The sequence below is a fragment of the Abrus precatorius genome, unplaced genomic scaffold (genome assembly GCF_003935025.1).
Source record: "Abrus precatorius isolate BTA unplaced genomic scaffold, Abrus_2018 Scaffold8, whole genome shotgun sequence".
Taxonomy (NCBI): domain Eukaryota; kingdom Viridiplantae; phylum Streptophyta; class Magnoliopsida; order Fabales; family Fabaceae; genus Abrus; species Abrus precatorius.
The window spans coordinates 29,487,776-29,505,343 of NW_020874428.1; the positions used below are offsets into that span (position 1 = coordinate 29,487,776).

Genomic DNA, 17,568 nt, shown 5'->3' on the forward strand with positions numbered 1-17,568 from the left:
GTCCAAACTAATTAAGAAATAAAAAAGAAAAATTGTTCATTAAAAAGTGCAAATATGTACATACTTCATAATATATTTCTAATATGAAGTTTAATATAAAAAAATATGACTTATTGTTTCTTTGATTAATTAGAATACTCCAAACAATTTTGAAAACATTCAATGTATCCTTAATTTTTCTCATTTATTAGTTTGATATTCCACACACTATTGTTTCTCTTGACTTTTCGCAAGAATGTCCTTCCACGCATTATTGTTTCTCTTTCGTTTATCAATATATTTAAATTTTGGAATTATTTTTTAAAAACTATCATCTTTTTAAACTACACCATTCTGTTTTTCCGAAAAAAAAATTCAAAATGTATAGATTTATTTTGAAAACTAATTTCCAAAAAAAGAAAACGAACTGAATCGCACTATCAGCCCAATGCTAAATCATGGTAAGTCCGGGCTTGAGTTAATTTTTCTGGCCCAACTAATTGGCGATCAATAATTAAAAAAAAAAGACACCTTCCCACTTCTTACCATTTTCTGAAGCGCAAGCATAACCATGGAATGCGAGCTAGCTGACTTGTAAAACGGTGGATTCGAAGTGTTGACTCTGCTGAGGCATTGGCAAGGACAGTTGGAGAAGGTATTGTGAAGTTTTTGCGTTTCTATGTGTCTCGTTTAATCTTTATTTGCGTCAATTTCAAATTCCTGTATCTCACTCAATTCATTAAACTTTCCAAGGGGTTCGTTTTAAAATAGCATCGCTCATGTGTTTCTGAATTATCACAAGTAAGAATTTTAAAACTAGCTGAAGATATTAGTAGCATCTACATGCTTAGTTGCTTACTATTACTCGATTAGTTTGTGTTACTAAGAAGAAATTATCTTTGCAATTTAGTGTTTATGAGACGAGCCTTTTTAAATTCATCTCTTGTTATGATTACTATCAATTCTTCCGCCTACTCGGGTTGTGAACAGGAACATGGCATGAATTCCCGGATAGCCATATTGGATTCTGCAAAAACTTGTATATTGTATTTTTCTCCTGTTTTCCGGAGACAACAATTATTGATAAGATCTCTGAGAGGTTCCATTGATCATCATCAACCCCATTATAGAGACATGCAAGCCATAAGGTCAATTGAGGTTGACTCTGAAAGCATTATTCGAGCAATTACTCCTGTTCTTGATCCTACCAGACATAAAGGCCAGGCAGGTATAATATTATTCTTATTCTCTATCACATTATACATATACGCTTTTGTTGTGGTGACTTATGCTAATCTAAGATAGATAATTAGGAAAAATATATTATATTTTGTCACTTATGAGTTATGACCAGAGGAGGAGGACTGACCCTGTATTATTATTTTTATTTTGTGGCTGAAGAAAAAGAAAAAATGCTTAACATTTCCTTCACTTATGTTTCAAATCAGGAAATATAGCTGTTATTGGAGGGTGTCGTGAATACACAGGTGCTCCATATTTTGCTGCAATTTCAGCCTTAAAAATTGTTAGTCTTTTCCCCTTCATACTGAATTGTCCACCTGAAACCAAACAAAAAATTATAATCCTATCTCTGTCAATTCAAATTATCCTCCTATGTTTCCTCCCATGCAGGGTGCGGATCTGTCCCATGTTTTTTGTACAAAAGATGCTGCTCCTGTCATCAAAAGTTACAGTCCTGAGTTGATTGTGCACCCTGTTTTGGAAGAATCTTATAATGTCAGGTACAACTTACTGTCTTCTAGTTAATCTTTATCTTTCTGTATGAATATTTCCAAACCACATGCAAGTTGTTTTTATTGAGAGACTAATTTCAGGGAGGAATACAAGAGATCCATATCAAACGATGTTCTTGCTGAAGTTGACAAATGGATGGAAAGATTTGACTGTCTTGTTGTTGGTCCAGGCCTGGGAAGAGATCCATTTCTTCTAGTATGCTCTCTCTTGAACACTTCACTGGGTACCATTTTTATTACACACATTGATATATCTTGCTTATCTTTGACATATTGTGTTTATCTTATATTTTTTAAGTTTTATCTTATGTCCTTAACTTTTCTTTCTAATTTTTAGTGAGGCATGTGCATTTAGTCTTTTAGATATATTTCTTCTGATCAAGATGTGACCTTAGGTTGGGTGATTGGCTATATACACTTTACGATGTTTCTTTGTATGTGCAACATATAAACATGTAGAATGGTAATCACATCAATTATTTTCTCAGTAAGCATGTTTCTCATCCGTTCATGTAATGCTAGTTTCAACCATGGATTATTCTATATTTAAAAAAACTATGGCACAGTGATGACTAGAAGGCTGACAAACAACTATCCATCATAAGAAAACAAACTATTGGAAAAGAATACCGAAGAACATATTTTAGTATTTAGTCTTGTGAAAGTTCACTTGGCTTAAAATATGATAAACCACAAGCTCATAGTTCTTGAAACTTAATACTAATTTGTATTAAATTCTGATAGTAAAATTTTTCTCCTTAAATTGTTGTGGTATAGGCAATAATTTTTTCTCATTTCAGTTCTATGATGTTGATTTATATGCTTTCCTGACTCTCCTGTTAATATCTATCATCTTTAATTCAAACATTTGCACAATGTTCTCAGGACTGCGTGAGCGAAATCATAAGACATGCAAGACAATCAAACATTCCAATAGTTATAGATGGGGTAGGTAGACTTTAGACATCTGATGCAAGTTCTGATTAGCATGTGCATATTCTTTCATTTTTACTAGCTTTATGTTTGACCATTCTGATCAAATTTTGGGTGTTGTTCAGGATGGGCTTTTTCTTGTTACAAATAATCTTAACCTTGTTAGTGACTATGCCTTAGCTGTTCTAACACCAAATGTCAATGAATATAAGCGTCTTGTTCAGAAAGTACTGAGTTCTGAAGTTAATGAGGTAGATGCTCCTCAACAACTGCTATCTCTTGCCAAACAGTGAGCGCCTCATTTCAAATTACCAGTTTTTGTCAATGCTTTCGGGCAATTGATCTTCATGTAATTTGCTATTCATGAAATGTGTATCTAGACAGTCAGTTTGAGCATGCCACTTCTATACATCCACAAATGCATTCATACTAACAGAGATCTAAACAATTCTGTTATTTGTCTCCATTCTGCCTTCTGAAATTTATTTGCTCGAGCAGAGTGTGATTTGTAAAATCAGATTATAATCTTTTTTACGTTTTGATAAAGGAAAATTCGCATCTTTTAGCAATTAAAGGAATTAGATAATAACATAATGCTAAGTAGTTTGTTCTAATTGTAGATGCATGGTTATTTCTCATTATTATCTGTGATTCAATACACCATTTATTGACAACTGTGGAATGTTCATGAGCAGGATTGGTGGTGTTACTATCCTAAGGAAAGGAAACAATGATCTCATCAGTGATGGTGACACAGGTAGGTCTTTCGTAAATTTAAGTCCTTTTTTTTTTGTTGGGGGGGGGGGGGGGGGCGCATCAATATTATTGTGCAATTGCAACAAGAACTTTCTCATTCTAAATTTGCCTATTCTGGTTCATGTGGTGGGTGTCTCCAATGGCTGAATTGAATAGGGCCTTTAGGTTTTGGAACAGACAGATATGTTCTACCAAGCATGAGTTATCCTCTAGTAGTACAATGAACTTGTGTATGTTCATTGTGTCAGCATATGGAATATTATAATAGAGATTTGCAAAATGTTAGGAATTTGTTTGATTGTGGTCATATTGTCATTTATGCAGTCAAATCAGTGAGTGTTTATGGTTCTTCTAGACGTTGTGGTGGCCAAGGTGATATCCTTTCTGGAAGGTAAGTCTTTATTTCTTTCTTTTTTTGTTCATGTGTTTGAAATTCCATGCTGCTGTATTTTATGCTATATGTTTAGATGGTTCCTCTCTTTGTGAAATGGAATTTTCTTTATTTTCAATCGTTGATTTATCTATTCAAAATTGACAATGTCTTTCAGGTTGAATATTGATTTTCTCTTTAAATGCAAAAAATTGATCCTCATCTTTTGACTGCTGTTAATGCATACTTCAGTTTTCAACTACTCCTAGCTATGAGCAATATTGATATTGGAGTAAAGCAACTCAATTACTAATATACAGAAAATAGGAAGTACATTAAGAATTTATACCATTGGCTATGTTTGAATTGATGGAAATGAAATAGAATGACATTATTATCTTTGTTTGAATTTTTTAAACCAAGATAGAACAAAATGAAACATGATGGAATCCATTCCATCCCATACCCCCCCCCCCCAAAAAAAAAATAAAAATTAATTAATTAATTAATTAAATAAAATGGTGACTGAGGAATCAGCTTACATTTTACTTAATATAATTCAATTATGCCGTTTTCATTCACAGCAGTGAGTTCAACGTTTAATGTGATTGGGATAAAGGTAATATGGGAACAAAAATTTGTATTTCTTATGATTCCATTATTTTCTATTGTACTTTCCAAATTCCAAACAAGAGTAAAAACTTTACACAATTCCATCAATGGATATTCAACAGTGGGGTGTGACCTCATTCTATTTCATCCTGTTCCACTCCATTGACCATTAATTTGTGCAACTGGAATCCGAAATGTTTTTAAGTACACTTCTATTAATTGGTGCAGTGTTGCTGTCTTCTTGTCATGGGCACGTCAACATATTTTGGCCAAAGATTCAAATTTGAATCTCAGGTTCTATGTCATAATTTTCCAGATTCAACAAGAAATGTCTACATGTTTGTATACATCTATGGAGGCCCATCTTTGAATACCGAATGTTTACTTATATCCTTAATTATATTTTTGTTTCAGTTGTAAAAATCCAACAGTTTTGGGATGCATTGCTGGATCTGCTATATTGAGAAAGGCTGCCTCACTTGCTTTCTCAGAAAAGAAAAGATCTACAGTCACTGGTGACATTATTGAATGCTTGGGGAAAAGGTAGCATATTCTAGAAAGAAATTATTTGTATAATTGTGACCAATTTATTTGTAAACTTTTGCATTCTTTCTTGCAGTTTGGAAGACATATGTCCTGCCAGTTGATTCCATTTGTGGCCAACAGATACTTACCACTTGTAACCAAATTGACATATCCTGCTAGAATCTTTTCTTTATCTTTTCCTTTTTGATGAGTTTTCCCCTTGTCTTTATTTCTCACTCTTTGCCTTGAATATTTAAAATTTGTCTGTTTGTTGTGCCATGATAAAGATTCTAAGTAATGAAGTGTGTAGAAGAGTTTATCCCAATATAACTTATTAAAGTTTTTCGTTAAAGGTGCATCTGCATTTAAAGAAAATAGTCAATTTTGAAGTTAAAGCTTGAACATATATTATGGGACTGAGTCCATGAACTTGTGGATTTTTATTCCTTTTTCTTTTTGGTCTGATGGATTTTTATTCCTTTGAAACAGCTTATCCACAGTTATCTTTTTAACTTTTAGACGTGCACCGAGGCCTTTTTTTGGGTTGCAATATATAAGGCTAGTGCATAAAATTTCCTTTAAATCTTTAAGGAAGTATAAAACTACAAGGCGACTCTCATTCGTGCCGAAGTGCTGTTTTGGCAAGTTATTTCTGGGATGCTTTACCCTTGATACAGGGATACACGGTAATTATTGGGCTTAATTGTAATTTTAGGTTTTGTAATTTAACTTGTGTGGTAATTTTATTCCTTTTAATTTTAATTACTCATATTTATCCAATAATTAATAGAAATTTAACAAAGGTATAATAATATCGTTGAGTTATACAATATGCAAAGAAAAAAACGTATTAAATAAACAAAAAGAAAAATTAAAGTTTTTGCAAGGGTGGTACGAGAGATGCCTGATTGCACACGTTTGCTGCCATATATGAATTTAGAACACTAATTTTAAGTTTAAATTAATTTCATTTTTTTTTAATTCAACTTATCTGAGTATTTTTTATCAATTTGAAACGATTAGTTTATCTATATGTAAAATGCAAATTTGAGTTTAAACTTTTATTTTATAATCCAAGTAAAAAATATATTTTTTAAAACTTGTTCCAATGGGACGAAAACTCGGCTAGCCCATTTCATTTTAGCAATTCAACTTGTAGGAATTTTTATGTATGACAGAATTTCCTTTTCCTAGCATACAAGATGGTGAAATTGGTATCAGATTAGTATAGGATTGAATGAATCGGAAATAGGTTGGTCAAATGATTTGGAAAGATTAATATAGAATGCTGTTAAGCCAAAACCAGACTTTATTAGGAAGACAAGGGTAACTGTACATTGATAGAAACAGTAAATTCTCTATCTAATGAACAAAGTTACACACACACCCCATCACTTTGCCCAATTCCAGTCATCACCCAGCAAACCATTTAATTACATTTGCCCTCATCCATGCCTTGCACTCCCCAAATGCCCCACTTATCATCACATCGCATCCCACCAGCATCAAGGTCTACTGTCTGGCTGCTACAACTGCTGACCCTTCCACCTGATACATTTTCCCACCAATTTCACAATTAGTACAAAAGAATTTGATTGAGACCAAAATACACTATATTACGCATGCTGTTTAATTTTTATTTCATTTTGTTACCTTGAAGGTTGCACCCCATATTTCCTCCTCATTAGCAGGTACTGCAGTAATCTTACTTTTAGGATTCTCGTAGCACATCAATCCTCCAACAGCTGTTGAGTAGAAACATCCTGTCCAATCAGGGAGCAACAATGTCAACAAAGCCATTGTAAAAAATCTAATTCTATCCTGCATAACCTGCAGTGCATAATATATAGTCCATTTTCCGCCTCATCTATTTGTAACTTTTTCATACTATCATAATCTTGGAATGTTAAATCAATGATCCAGTCCGAATCACTTGAACAAAGTATTGGAAATTGTAATATAAGGACATGGTAGAAGTTAATTAACTCACCCTGAGGGAAAGAAGCAAGTGACTTGCCACAAGCACCTTTGAGCAATTCGGCATCATCAGCAAATGCTACATATCCATCAGCTGTTATTCCCCAATATAGAGGTACCTTACCAAATTGGTCCTGTCAAAAAATAACATGAGCAAAATGACCACAAAACGAAAGCTCGTGAGCATTGGTAGGTGGGATTATGATAACTTACAGAGGCTAAAAAGAGGGTAGAAGTGGATTTGTCAAAAACAATGAAAGCAAAGCTCCCACTGAGATGGCCGACAACATGATTGGGAGGGTAGGGTGCTCTGTCACGTAAAGCTTTGTAAGCCTCAATCACCAAAAGTACTTCATTGGCTGATTTGGCCAATCCATATTGTTGTCTCAAACTCCCCAAATTGTCAAGAGCTCCCTCAAATAAGCAGAATATCTCATCCTTCACAGCAAATGATCTGCCATTTTCCAATTCAATAAGTTGCATAACAACCATTTACATCATTCTCTTCACCAAAATGAAAAGCCAGATAGAGGGATTTTTTTCCTCCAAGTATCCTCTCATAAAGTAAATAAGAAATCGCTCTCAAATATCAAAGCGATAACACTATCCAACAATTTTTTTTTTAACACCAATCTCAAAATTAAACTTGAACCACATGTTTAAGAGATCTAAATTTTTTCACTAAGTACTCCCGCGAGTAAAAGTGAAGAATCTAAGCCCCGAATCCACTGCCAAGTGCCACCCATTCAATGCGTGTTCAATAATGGTTTAAATATTTTTCAATATTATTATAAAATAAAATTGTGTCTCTAAAAATAAGTTAATGTAAATAAACACTTGGTTCAGTCTTGAGTGATTTTTATAATTACAAATAAAGTATACGGATTTAATGTAAAAACTAAAAATGGTTAATCCCTAAAAATATAATTTTTTTATAGAAAAAATATTTTTTTAGAAAATTTTTTTTATTCTGATCTAAGTAAAACTTTGTTTACTTAAAATTTTTTAAAATTGTAATAATTATGTGATTTTAGTGTTGGATGAGGAATTGAAATCATATTATTTTTGTTAGATGTGAGAATTAAAAATAAACAAGATCTTTATAAAAACTAAACTTAACGCCCATGATATCTTGAAGATCAAAAGCTTTACAAAAATAGTATCTTATTGTTATATTTTTTATTTAAAGATGCTATAAAATTGTTAAGAGACTGATTTATTTATTAGGGTTTTGTAAAAAAAAGGTCGCTTTATTCAGTTTGAAATTTGTAACTCAAACCAACTTAATCACATGAATTATAAATTTTCAAAAATGATTTTAATATAAACCAACATAGTTTTGATATTTTAGATTTCTTGAAAATAAAACGACAATAGTAAATTAAAAAGAAAAATGAAAACGAAGTTAACCTGAGCACCTAACTCGAGTCAGGCAAACCACGACCAGGTTGGGTTAGAATAGATTTTCTCTCAATCTCATCGAAGTTGGTGGTTCGATTTTCTTTTTCTTCATAAAAAAAAGAAAGAAAAAAAAACCGACATGATTACTGTCGTGTGTGCTGAACCATCGATCTGCTTGGTCGCTAACTCAGAAAATTCCTAGAATTATTATAAGGTAATAATTATAACCATTAATTTTAATAGTAAAGTTAGTAATGTATTTTAAAAAAATATAAATATTTTTTAATATTTTAATATAATTTAAAGAGAATATTAAATACTCCTTTCAAACTTAAGAGTGCCTTGGCAATCCCCTTGTTATAAACGTCACCCACCCATACAATACAACTACCATCCTACTTCTACATTTACATGCGCCCTCATCATCAACCGTCGATCACACGTGTGAGAGAAGGAAAGGTGATAACGACGTCGCATAGGTGAGTGTGATCATGTAATCATGTTCATGTTTAATTACCTGGGATGCCACGGCGACTCGTTGTGGTGGGAATAAGCTAGATGGACATGCTCTCCGACCTCCACCGACACTACCGACCCGTTCCTCTCCTCGAACCGCTTCCGCAGAGTCGTCGCCGTCGTCTTTGGTGACGGAGTTCGGCTGCCGGCGGCCACCAGCTCGTCCGGAGGCGACACTATGGAGCTGCTGAACACACCCAACATTTTTATCGGAAAATTATATATTTTTACCTTTGTTTTCTCGCATTCACGAAAAACTACTCACTGAATGAGACACGAAGCCGTAGCCTCGATTTCTTTATATAGAAGGAGGGGACGAGGGCAATTTAGTCATTTCGTTGTAATAAGTGGAAATTTTATGAGTAACTCCAAAAAATTAAGGAATTTGGACAAGTGACACGTGGGATCCACATCGAGCGATGATTTTTTGTCACCGGAATCAGACAATGTAGATGGTGTGGACCCCACCAGGTTTATTGATTCATTATTAATATTATTGGTTTATTACGTGCCTTTGATTTTCTGAAGCTAGGTTGTTCCAGTGATCTCCTGCTGAACCATCCAGATTTTCTTGTGATGGGGAGCCTGTCATTGTTTGCCACATCACCGCAGTACTTTTTGTCTTCCATTTAATTATCAATTTATATAACCATTACATAACATTTCACATAATAAAATTAATTTTTTATATATGTCTAATAGTGTACAATAACAAGTTTATGCGTAATAATTTTTATAAAAAAGTATAAAAATTTAGGACATTGATAATTTTAAATATTACAATTTTCTTTGTTCTGTATTAATTGTCGTTGGAATATTTTATATTTGTCTTAGTATATTTTTTATGTTATAATTCAAAAAAATATTAATTATTTGTTAATAAAATATATTTTTTATTAATATATTTATTTATTGAAAATAATTTATGTCAACTAATTACTTTCTTTATCTCTAAGAATAATTATTTAAAATTATGGTTCAATAATTAAGAAATGTATTTAATTATCTTATTCTTATTTAAAATGTTATAAAAAATTTATTTATATAATAAATAAATAGAAAGAGAAGATAAAAAAATTACTCTAAGATAATAATTCTTTTAAGAGTAAAATTAAAATAACAAAATTAATTTTATTTTAAAATTATAAAATAACTATTGTTTTAAAATAAATATAACTGATTTAAATTTTTTAATACATATATATATTATTTTAAAATTATTTGTCACTTGACTATTATAATAACTTGAATATTTTTTATAAATTTTTTTTAAAATAAATTATTTTACTGTAATAATTGATAACATTAATTGTTTTAAGAAATATTTTTTCACAAAGTTACTTTTCTTGCTATGTTCAGTATTTTATAAGTTTGAAAAATTAATAAAATAAAATTTTGATCTATCTTGCAAAAATGACAGTTGATAAAATAGTGCAGTGTTGTAAAATAAATTAACAGTATAAGATTAAGGCCTAAAACATATATTAAGTATAATAATATTTAATTAATATAATATTAAACATATATTTAAAATATAATATTATTATATTTTAAATTATTTATTTGTATGAATATAATTTATAAGAAAATTTCATGAAATATAATTTAAATCTTGTTTATATAAATAAATGTTTGTAAAATTATTTTATTAATTTACTTATGATTTTCTTTTCCATATTATACGTTATCGTTATAATATTTGTTTAAAGAACTATCATTTTTTATTATAATATTTGTGAAAATAGTTATATTAACTTTTAAATATATTTATTTTACAGATTAATTTTATTATTTATATACTCTTATGTTTTTAAAAAAAATATATATACGTGTGCATGTTTTATATTTATTAGATATTATTAAAATTAATTTACTTATTATTTACTTTTTAATCTTACGCTTTCTTTTATGACGTTACATTTTTTTCGTTGACCGTCCTTTTATTATAAAATGAATTAACGTTTTATCATAAATTCTTTATTTACTCCCCTCGCATCGTATTATTTATAATTTAAAAAAAATTCAGTGTATTTATTGTTTGACAAAATAATAATAAAGAGTTTTCTATTAATTTTGTCCTTAAAATGTTACCATGTAATTTAAATTGCGTGCTCTTCCTTTTTTTTCAAACAAACATTATATTTGCCACGTACTATTATTATACATTTAATACACTGAACTACATGACGCTTGTAAAAAGCATGGGTTAACACACAGAATAGAGTTACTGAAATAAGTTACTCGCCCTGATTTTGATTAGACTAATTTGATCTGAATTCTATCAAATCATATTAAAAATTTACATTTTATTCAAACCTAATTTTAATTTCAATCGAATTAGATTGAAAAAAAGGTTCACATTTAATCGAGTCACATAATAAAAGTTTAAACCTAGCTCAAAAATGTATTTTATATTTAAGAAAACTAGACTACTCCAAACACAGTTAAATATAATTATTATTTCAAAATTAAGAGAGTCATATTTTTTAATAAACAAGATAGCATCGTAATATTTATTAAAAAATTTAAAGAAATTTGATAATAGTCTCATCAAGATCATGCATAAACAATATAGGATAAAATTGATTCAGATTAAGATATTTAACAAATTGAACAATGACATAGATTAGTATTAGTTATTTCACTTTATTTTTGAACTTGAAAAAATAAATAATATTTTTAAAAAGACAAATAAATATGTTAGTAGCGATGAATGATAAAAAAAAAAAAAAAAAAAGCTTAACTGCGTTTTTAGCGTTTATAGCACATTAAAACTTTATATTTTTAAAACTATGAAATTTTAATTCTAAGTTACTATGTTTAGCTAAAATTCTTTACTGTAATTTTTTATAAATTAAATTGATTAAATTATTTAATATTCAAAATTAATTAATCAATATAATAAATTACATTGATATAAGTTAATAATTTTTGTTAGATATTTTAATTTTAAAAATATTAACTCTTAAATTAAAATTTTAATCACATGGATCGTGTAAATGTAAATTTTTGTGAAATTAAAATAATATATTATTCAAATTAGATAAATTGAAAGTGAGATTAAATCAGATACATTGTTAAACATTCACAAGTTATTTTCATAAGTGGTATAAAAAGACAACATACAATATAACATGCAAATACAGAGAGAAATGGCAGATAAAGAAATTTTTAATATTAAAATAGAATAATTGAAAAGCATGTCTAATGCGTGGATCGAGTTAACTAAATATTAGCTACTTATTATCTCCCGACATCGTGTTAATATTAAGATATAATTCAAGATTTATGTTTTTAAACGTGTGTGTCTTATAGTACATGTTTAATTTTTTCATTGAAAATTTCAAGGTCACGATTTGTGTACAAAAATATAATTATAGTTTTTCTTCAATTATGATTTGATAATTATCTATTTAAAAAAAACCAACACGCCTTTAATTGACAAATCAAAGTAGAAGGAAAAAGTATTTGTTAATAAAAAATATTATTCTTGCATTATATATTCCATTTCTACATTGAGGACGACTGAACTTAGAAAATATAACGAGTTTAACTTTAGAAAATATGTCCAACAAATTAAAATACAATTTATATATTAATTATCATAAAAATTAATAATTTTTAATATCATAACAATCCACAATTGAATAAATTGTAAAAAAAGATATGTCATCAATATATTTATAAATATACCATATCATTTGTTTTAAAATTTTATCATGTAATAATGCATGTGAATGGTAAAAGGAAAGTATAAATTAAAAATGTGTATGAAGTGAGAGGTATCTATGAAAAGCATGTCATTGATGAAAATATGTTGCGTGATATAAAATTGAATACGCTAACTTAATATATTACGGCTAGTTTTAGTTCTATTTTTTGTTGGCAACTTGGCATATGCAAAAGAGGGGTCAAACTTTTTAACGATCAAAACCATGGGTGAGCATTCGGGTTTCTATGGGTTGTATGCATTGTGCAACTTGAACTTAAATTACAAGGAGAACCCACTGCTCGTTGATTCTTATGTGCCAACACAACCTTTCTGTTCGCGCTGGATTAACTATAATCTAATAATGTATAAGACATAATGAGAATAATATAAATTTATAATTAATTATATATACCTATTTCCCCTTTTTTTAAAAATAAAATAAAATTGATAACGCAATGACGAGAACACATATCAATAAGTCGTAAAAATTTTATCTTTTATTTACGGATATAAGGTGAAGTCAATATATTCTTCTATTTTAGGGACGTTTTTGTTTCTGCATTTAAAAATGTATTTTGATCTGATGTAGTTATTTAAAATCACGCGTTTGTATGGTAAATATGGTAAAGTCTCCTGGTCGTGGATAGGACACACTGATGCGGGGTCCACAATCGTGCGGTGGACGATGAATGTGCATTGTCAACAACGTAGTTGAGTGAAGCATGGAAAAAGAACGAGTGATGAGTCGTGTTAAGACAAAGTACGATAATAAATGGAATAAAATAGTAAGAAACTGACGTGGAAGTTATTATTTACGGATAAACACACCCTATTTTTATAATAAATACTTTAATCTAAGAATTCTTCTTGTGAAGGCGACGCCCACGGTTTTCCCAGATGGCCCACGGTTTTAGAAATTACTTTTATTCGTTTATTTATATTATGATGGTATTGGATTGCTTTCTTATATAACAATATTTTTTATTTTAATTCTTACAAGTAAAAACTGAAAAATACATATACTTCCTTTTTCTTTCGATGTTTATGTGACAGATGTTCGATATATATAATATACACCATTTTAAAATATAAAATAAATAATGATGATAAAATTATATACTTTGTAAATATTTAATTTATTTAAAATTTAACATATATATAAATTCTGCACTCGTATAAAAAAATAAAAAATCTCACCTCATTCCCTCAATGCCTCCGAGTAACTTGAGTTTTGAATTTGATGTCACTTCCGTTTTAGGGTCAAGCATCCACGACCATGACGATCAATAGTGACCTTACCCTTTTACACACGACGCTATACGTACTAACCCTACCATTTCTCATGTTCAAAACCTTTCTATCCAAAATTAACAACTCCAACTCTATGCTATCCTCGTTGTTGTGTTACACAATCATGAATACCAAGACTGAATACACTTAACTCTTCGATAATAGAACTTGTTATAGTAAAAATCGTTTAAAATAATAATAAAGTATTTAATAAAAAAAGTGTATAATAAAAGTTTCCTATCTTAATTTTAAGAGGTGTTATTAATAATTTTCAAGCGACCTCTGAATATTTGTGTAATTTTATAAACATCGAAGTATAAACGCGTGTCCCTTATTAATACCACAACTAGTATTTCCATGTGTCTGAAATTCCTATTGGTGTACACATCACGTTGGATCTTAATATGATGGTGATTTCGAAGGAATGGAGAAAGGAGACAAAGAAGCTACGGTGGTTGGTGGTGGGGCTCCGATTGCAAAAAGCAACCACAAGTAAGCAAGCAAATAAAGGTGAAATGGATTGGGACAAAGATCAATGAATATTCCTATTTCCCAATTCTCACTGTTCCACCAAACCAAATAGACATTTGGATTATCACTCACAGCCACTAATCCTAGTTCCTAAAACCACAAAAATCAATGCCAGAGCTTCAATTTAAAATATCGAGGCTGGGACTTAGCCACGAATAATTCTTGCTCTTCCATTGACCTTGGATTTCTGCTCCTTATGACATCAAAGTTAATGTCTGAAACGGTTCTGAGGCGGGTCAAGATGCATTCTCTCTATTTTCGCTCTTCTTCCCACTAGTATAAAAAATGTAAGCATTTCAGAAGTTTACTAAAACATGCATATTTGATTACAGAGTGGATGTAACTGAAATTAAAGTGAAAGTAAATTTCATCGAAAGCTTAAAAAATGGCATAGACAGAAGAAGTGATAAATTGCATCAGAACGAAGTAGACGCGATTAGGTCAATGGTTGGTTACAGAGAAATTGATAAAAATGAAGAAAGAAAAGTGAAAGTGAAGGAAGGTGAGTGGAGGGGACCAATATAATAGGGATATTTTTGCCGTCCTTCCGGGGTGTATGGAAGAAAATCCCCGCGCTGTCGTTGCCTTCACTCCCTTGTGATTGTCTCTTTTCAATTTCGCCGACAGATTTTTTCATTTCTCTTTTTCCTACACAAGTAAATATTTAATTTAAAAATGAAAAGATCTAATTATTTAGTAATTATGTCTCGCTTTGTTCCATCATTGGAGAAGACAACGTCAACTATGGTTTACCTAAGATGCTATCATACTCTTACCAACCCAACAGGAATTTCCCGTTTTAAAGAGAAAATAATTACATCATAATATAAGATTCGCGTTATAAGAAAAAAGAATGACTTATTTTCTTAAATAATTAATCTATATCTTGGTAAGTTGGTTTGTTTTGTACTCCAAATGAAGTAGCCATCTAATTTCGTAACTTGGAGATTCAACTTCATTAATTGATTTGAGTTTTCACTCTTCATAGAAAGGAACTCTCTAATTGATTCTAATACAATACTTTAGAATAGCCCGCAAAAAATTGCTTATTTATTGGATGCTCGAGATTTGCAGTGTTTTTTACAAAGATATTTTAATTAAGCAAAAAGTTTGTTTAAAACGTTACTTTTTAACTACTAACTAAAATAGATTTTTACATTTTTGTTTCTATTATTTTTTTATAATTTTTCATTTACTCCTTCCATTTCCAAAACATTACTATGTTCAACTTTTTAAAACTGTCTTTGTTATTAAATTTTATTTAAATATAAAAAATCACTAAATATTAGTTTTTAATATAAAATTATCAAAATAATGATAGAATTTAATTCATATTATCTTATTTTATTTAACAAATTTATTTTAAAATGAAAAAATTTAAAATTTAATTTATTAAAATATACAATTATCAAAATTTATATTATAGATTAAAACTGAATGATATCTTCATATGTCATTTAATATTTTTTAAATACTTTAACGACTAAATTTACTATAAACACTTTTTTAGTTATTGTGTAATTTTAAAATGTATTTTTGTATGTAATATTTCTTAATATTATAAACTTTATGAATGCCCATCCTTAAAGATATCGTATTGCTTGAGTATATATGCTTATTACTTCATTGATGTCATCATGAATATATGCAGAGTTGAGTTTCGCTAGTATTTTGTCTTTGTTCTCCCTAAACCTACGTGGTCTCAATAGAAAAGCATAAGAGATGAATAGAATCGAAAACTGGTCAGGAAGAACAAACTTCAGAATTCTTTGATTTCTCTCGAAAAGATTGTGGAGTGGATGTTACTAATCTTGGAAGATTTAGATTTGCTACATATTACTGCCATGGATATTTACCTACCAACATGTTTTCTACAATTTAATGATAATGTATTAAGAAAGACAAAATCATAAGTGGCTAGTTAACTATTAATGTTGAAGGATTTAACTACGTGTAACCGTTTAGTTGAAGAAGCACAACATGCTAAGAACTAAGAAATAAGAAATTGTTATTTCTGATCAAAGGTCGGTGACATGTCAACGGAAAAAATAAAACAGAATCTGATTAGTTTATGATAAGGATAATGCTATAGATTTTACGCTATGATTTAACATGTCTAAATGCTAAAAAAAAATTCTCTAATTATTTAGCTAAAATACTATAATTTCCAATCAAATTTGAGGAGCTTTTTTACTTGCAATCATACATTTAAAATACAAAATTTATATATAAAATAATGTGAAAAACTCAATTAAAAAATGATTTTAAATATATGAACGGTGGGTCCATGTTATTTTTGTCTCCCGGAGACCCAGCCAAAAATTAGTGAACAAAAATGGGGCTTACTAGCTCCAAAGCCAGTCAATTTCAGCTCGAGTTCGGTGAAATCATATTTTCATCCTACCTAACAAATTGATCATTAAAGAGGAAAAAGAATAGAGTTAAGTTTCAAAATAAAAATATTTTTTAAAATATAATATTTCCATATGATATCCTAAATTACACATTTTTTCTCGTTAAAATAACTTTGTAAGTGCATTTAACATATTGGTTTTATGGCCCAAATGGTAGGTGATTGGCAGTCATGGAAGCCCAATTCTCTTTGAAACTAAGGTCCATGTTCATCGATGGATCAACCCTCCTGATAAAAATATCAAAGATCATTGACCAAAAACATAAGAAACAAAAGATCATTGCAAAAGAAAAAGGAAACAAAGATCAACCCAATCCAACTTCAGATGAAAGCATTTTTAACTACAGTATTCGTTCGACCAAAAAAGATTACGGTATTCGTTATTTGGTTTGAAATGATAGGATAATAATGTTAAGGATTTTATTAAATTTTGTTCTTAGGTTAGAATAAATAATTATTAATAATAAAATTTTAAAAAAATATTTATTATATTTTTATAACTTTAATATAATACCTATATATTTTTTTATAAAAAAATTTATTTATAAATACTTAAACTTAACCTTAAGAGCTGAATTGAGGTTAACAAAATTCTAATGTTAAAAGTAATTAATTTAATTTAAATTTTGTAATTTTATTAAATTAACAATTTAAAATTTTGTTTTTAAGATTAATATTTTATTTTCTATTAATAAATAAATAAAAATTTATTACCTGTATTTTTTCACTTTCTATCCTTTTCCTTGAATCCGAACAAAGCATTAAGGTTTTGGTGTCCCTGTCTTTACGCCACGAGGTG

At 29.4% G+C, this 17,568-nt stretch overlaps 2 protein-coding genes across 8 annotated transcripts; one reads left to right on the top strand and one right to left on the bottom strand.

The window, feature by feature from the left end:
* Nucleotides 1–499: 499 nt before the first annotated feature.
* LOC113846498 (ATP-dependent (S)-NAD(P)H-hydrate dehydratase) lies at nucleotides 500–5,281 on the top strand. Of its 6 annotated transcripts, XM_027474850.1 has the most exons (13): nucleotides 535–634; nucleotides 733–780; nucleotides 970–1,207; nucleotides 1,428–1,504; nucleotides 1,612–1,721; nucleotides 1,815–1,929; nucleotides 2,619–2,681; nucleotides 2,792–2,955; nucleotides 3,362–3,423; nucleotides 3,747–3,813; nucleotides 4,633–4,698; nucleotides 4,819–4,947; nucleotides 5,024–5,281. In XM_027474850.1, exons 3-13 carry the CDS (start codon nucleotides 979–981, stop codon nucleotides 5,049–5,051), a joined length of 1,110 nt encoding a protein of 369 aa, XP_027330651.1. In that variant the 5' UTR covers nucleotides 535–634; nucleotides 733–780; nucleotides 970–978; the 3' UTR covers nucleotides 5,052–5,281. The 6 variants fall into 6 exon arrangements, 5 of the variants coding, with proteins under 5 accessions (XP_027330649.1, XP_027330652.1, XP_027330653.1 ...); XM_027474849.1 differs by lacking the exon at nucleotides 733–780 and having other exon boundaries at nucleotides 524–634; XR_003501693.1 differs by having other exon boundaries at nucleotides 581–634; nucleotides 733–1,207; nucleotides 4,633–4,742.
* A 928-nt stretch (nucleotides 5,282–6,209) lies between these two features.
* Nucleotides 6,210–9,099, bottom strand: LOC113846761 (stem-specific protein TSJT1). 2 transcript variants are annotated; one of them, XM_027475371.1, is made up of 5 exons: nucleotides 8,825–9,099; nucleotides 7,120–7,360; nucleotides 6,920–7,040; nucleotides 6,583–6,692; nucleotides 6,210–6,477 (listed from the first exon to the last, which is right to left on the bottom strand). In XM_027475371.1, exons 1-5 carry the CDS (start codon nucleotides 9,025–9,027, stop codon nucleotides 6,442–6,444), a joined length of 711 nt encoding a protein of 236 aa, XP_027331172.1. In that variant the 5' UTR covers nucleotides 9,028–9,099; the 3' UTR covers nucleotides 6,210–6,441. The 2 variants fall into 2 exon arrangements, with proteins under 2 accessions (XP_027331172.1, XP_027331174.1); XM_027475373.1 differs by having other exon boundaries at nucleotides 6,259–6,477; nucleotides 6,956–7,040.
* Between the last annotated feature and the right edge of the window lie 8,469 nt (nucleotides 9,100–17,568).

What these genes read in the sequence shown, in the direction of transcription:
- LOC113846498 (XM_027474848.1), top strand. Translation starts at nt 895, where the DNA reads ATGAGACGAGCCTTTTTAAATTCATCTCTTGTTATGATTACTATCAAT. An exon ending in CAGACATAAAGGCCAGGCAG is followed by an intron (nt 1,208 to 1,427) that starts GTATAATATTAT and finishes GTTTCAAATCAG; the next exon opens with GAAATATAGCTGTTATTGGA. An exon ending in CATCAGTGATGGTGACACAG is followed by an intron (nt 3,424 to 3,746) that starts GTAGGTCTTTCG and finishes TCATTTATGCAG; the next exon opens with TCAAATCAGTGAGTGTTTAT.
- LOC113846761 (XM_027475371.1), bottom strand. Translation starts at nt 9,027, where the DNA reads ATGTTGGGTGTGTTCAGCAGCTCCATAGTGTCGCCTCCGGACGAGCTG. An exon ending in GAGTCGCCGTGGCATCCCAG is followed by an intron (nt 7,361 to 8,824) that starts GTAATTAAACAT and finishes GGAAAATGGCAG; the next exon opens with ATCATTTGCTGTGAAGGATG. An exon ending in CTACCCTCTTTTTAGCCTCT is followed by an intron (nt 7,041 to 7,119) that starts GTAAGTTATCAT and finishes ATTTTTTGACAG; the next exon opens with GACCAATTTGGTAAGGTACC.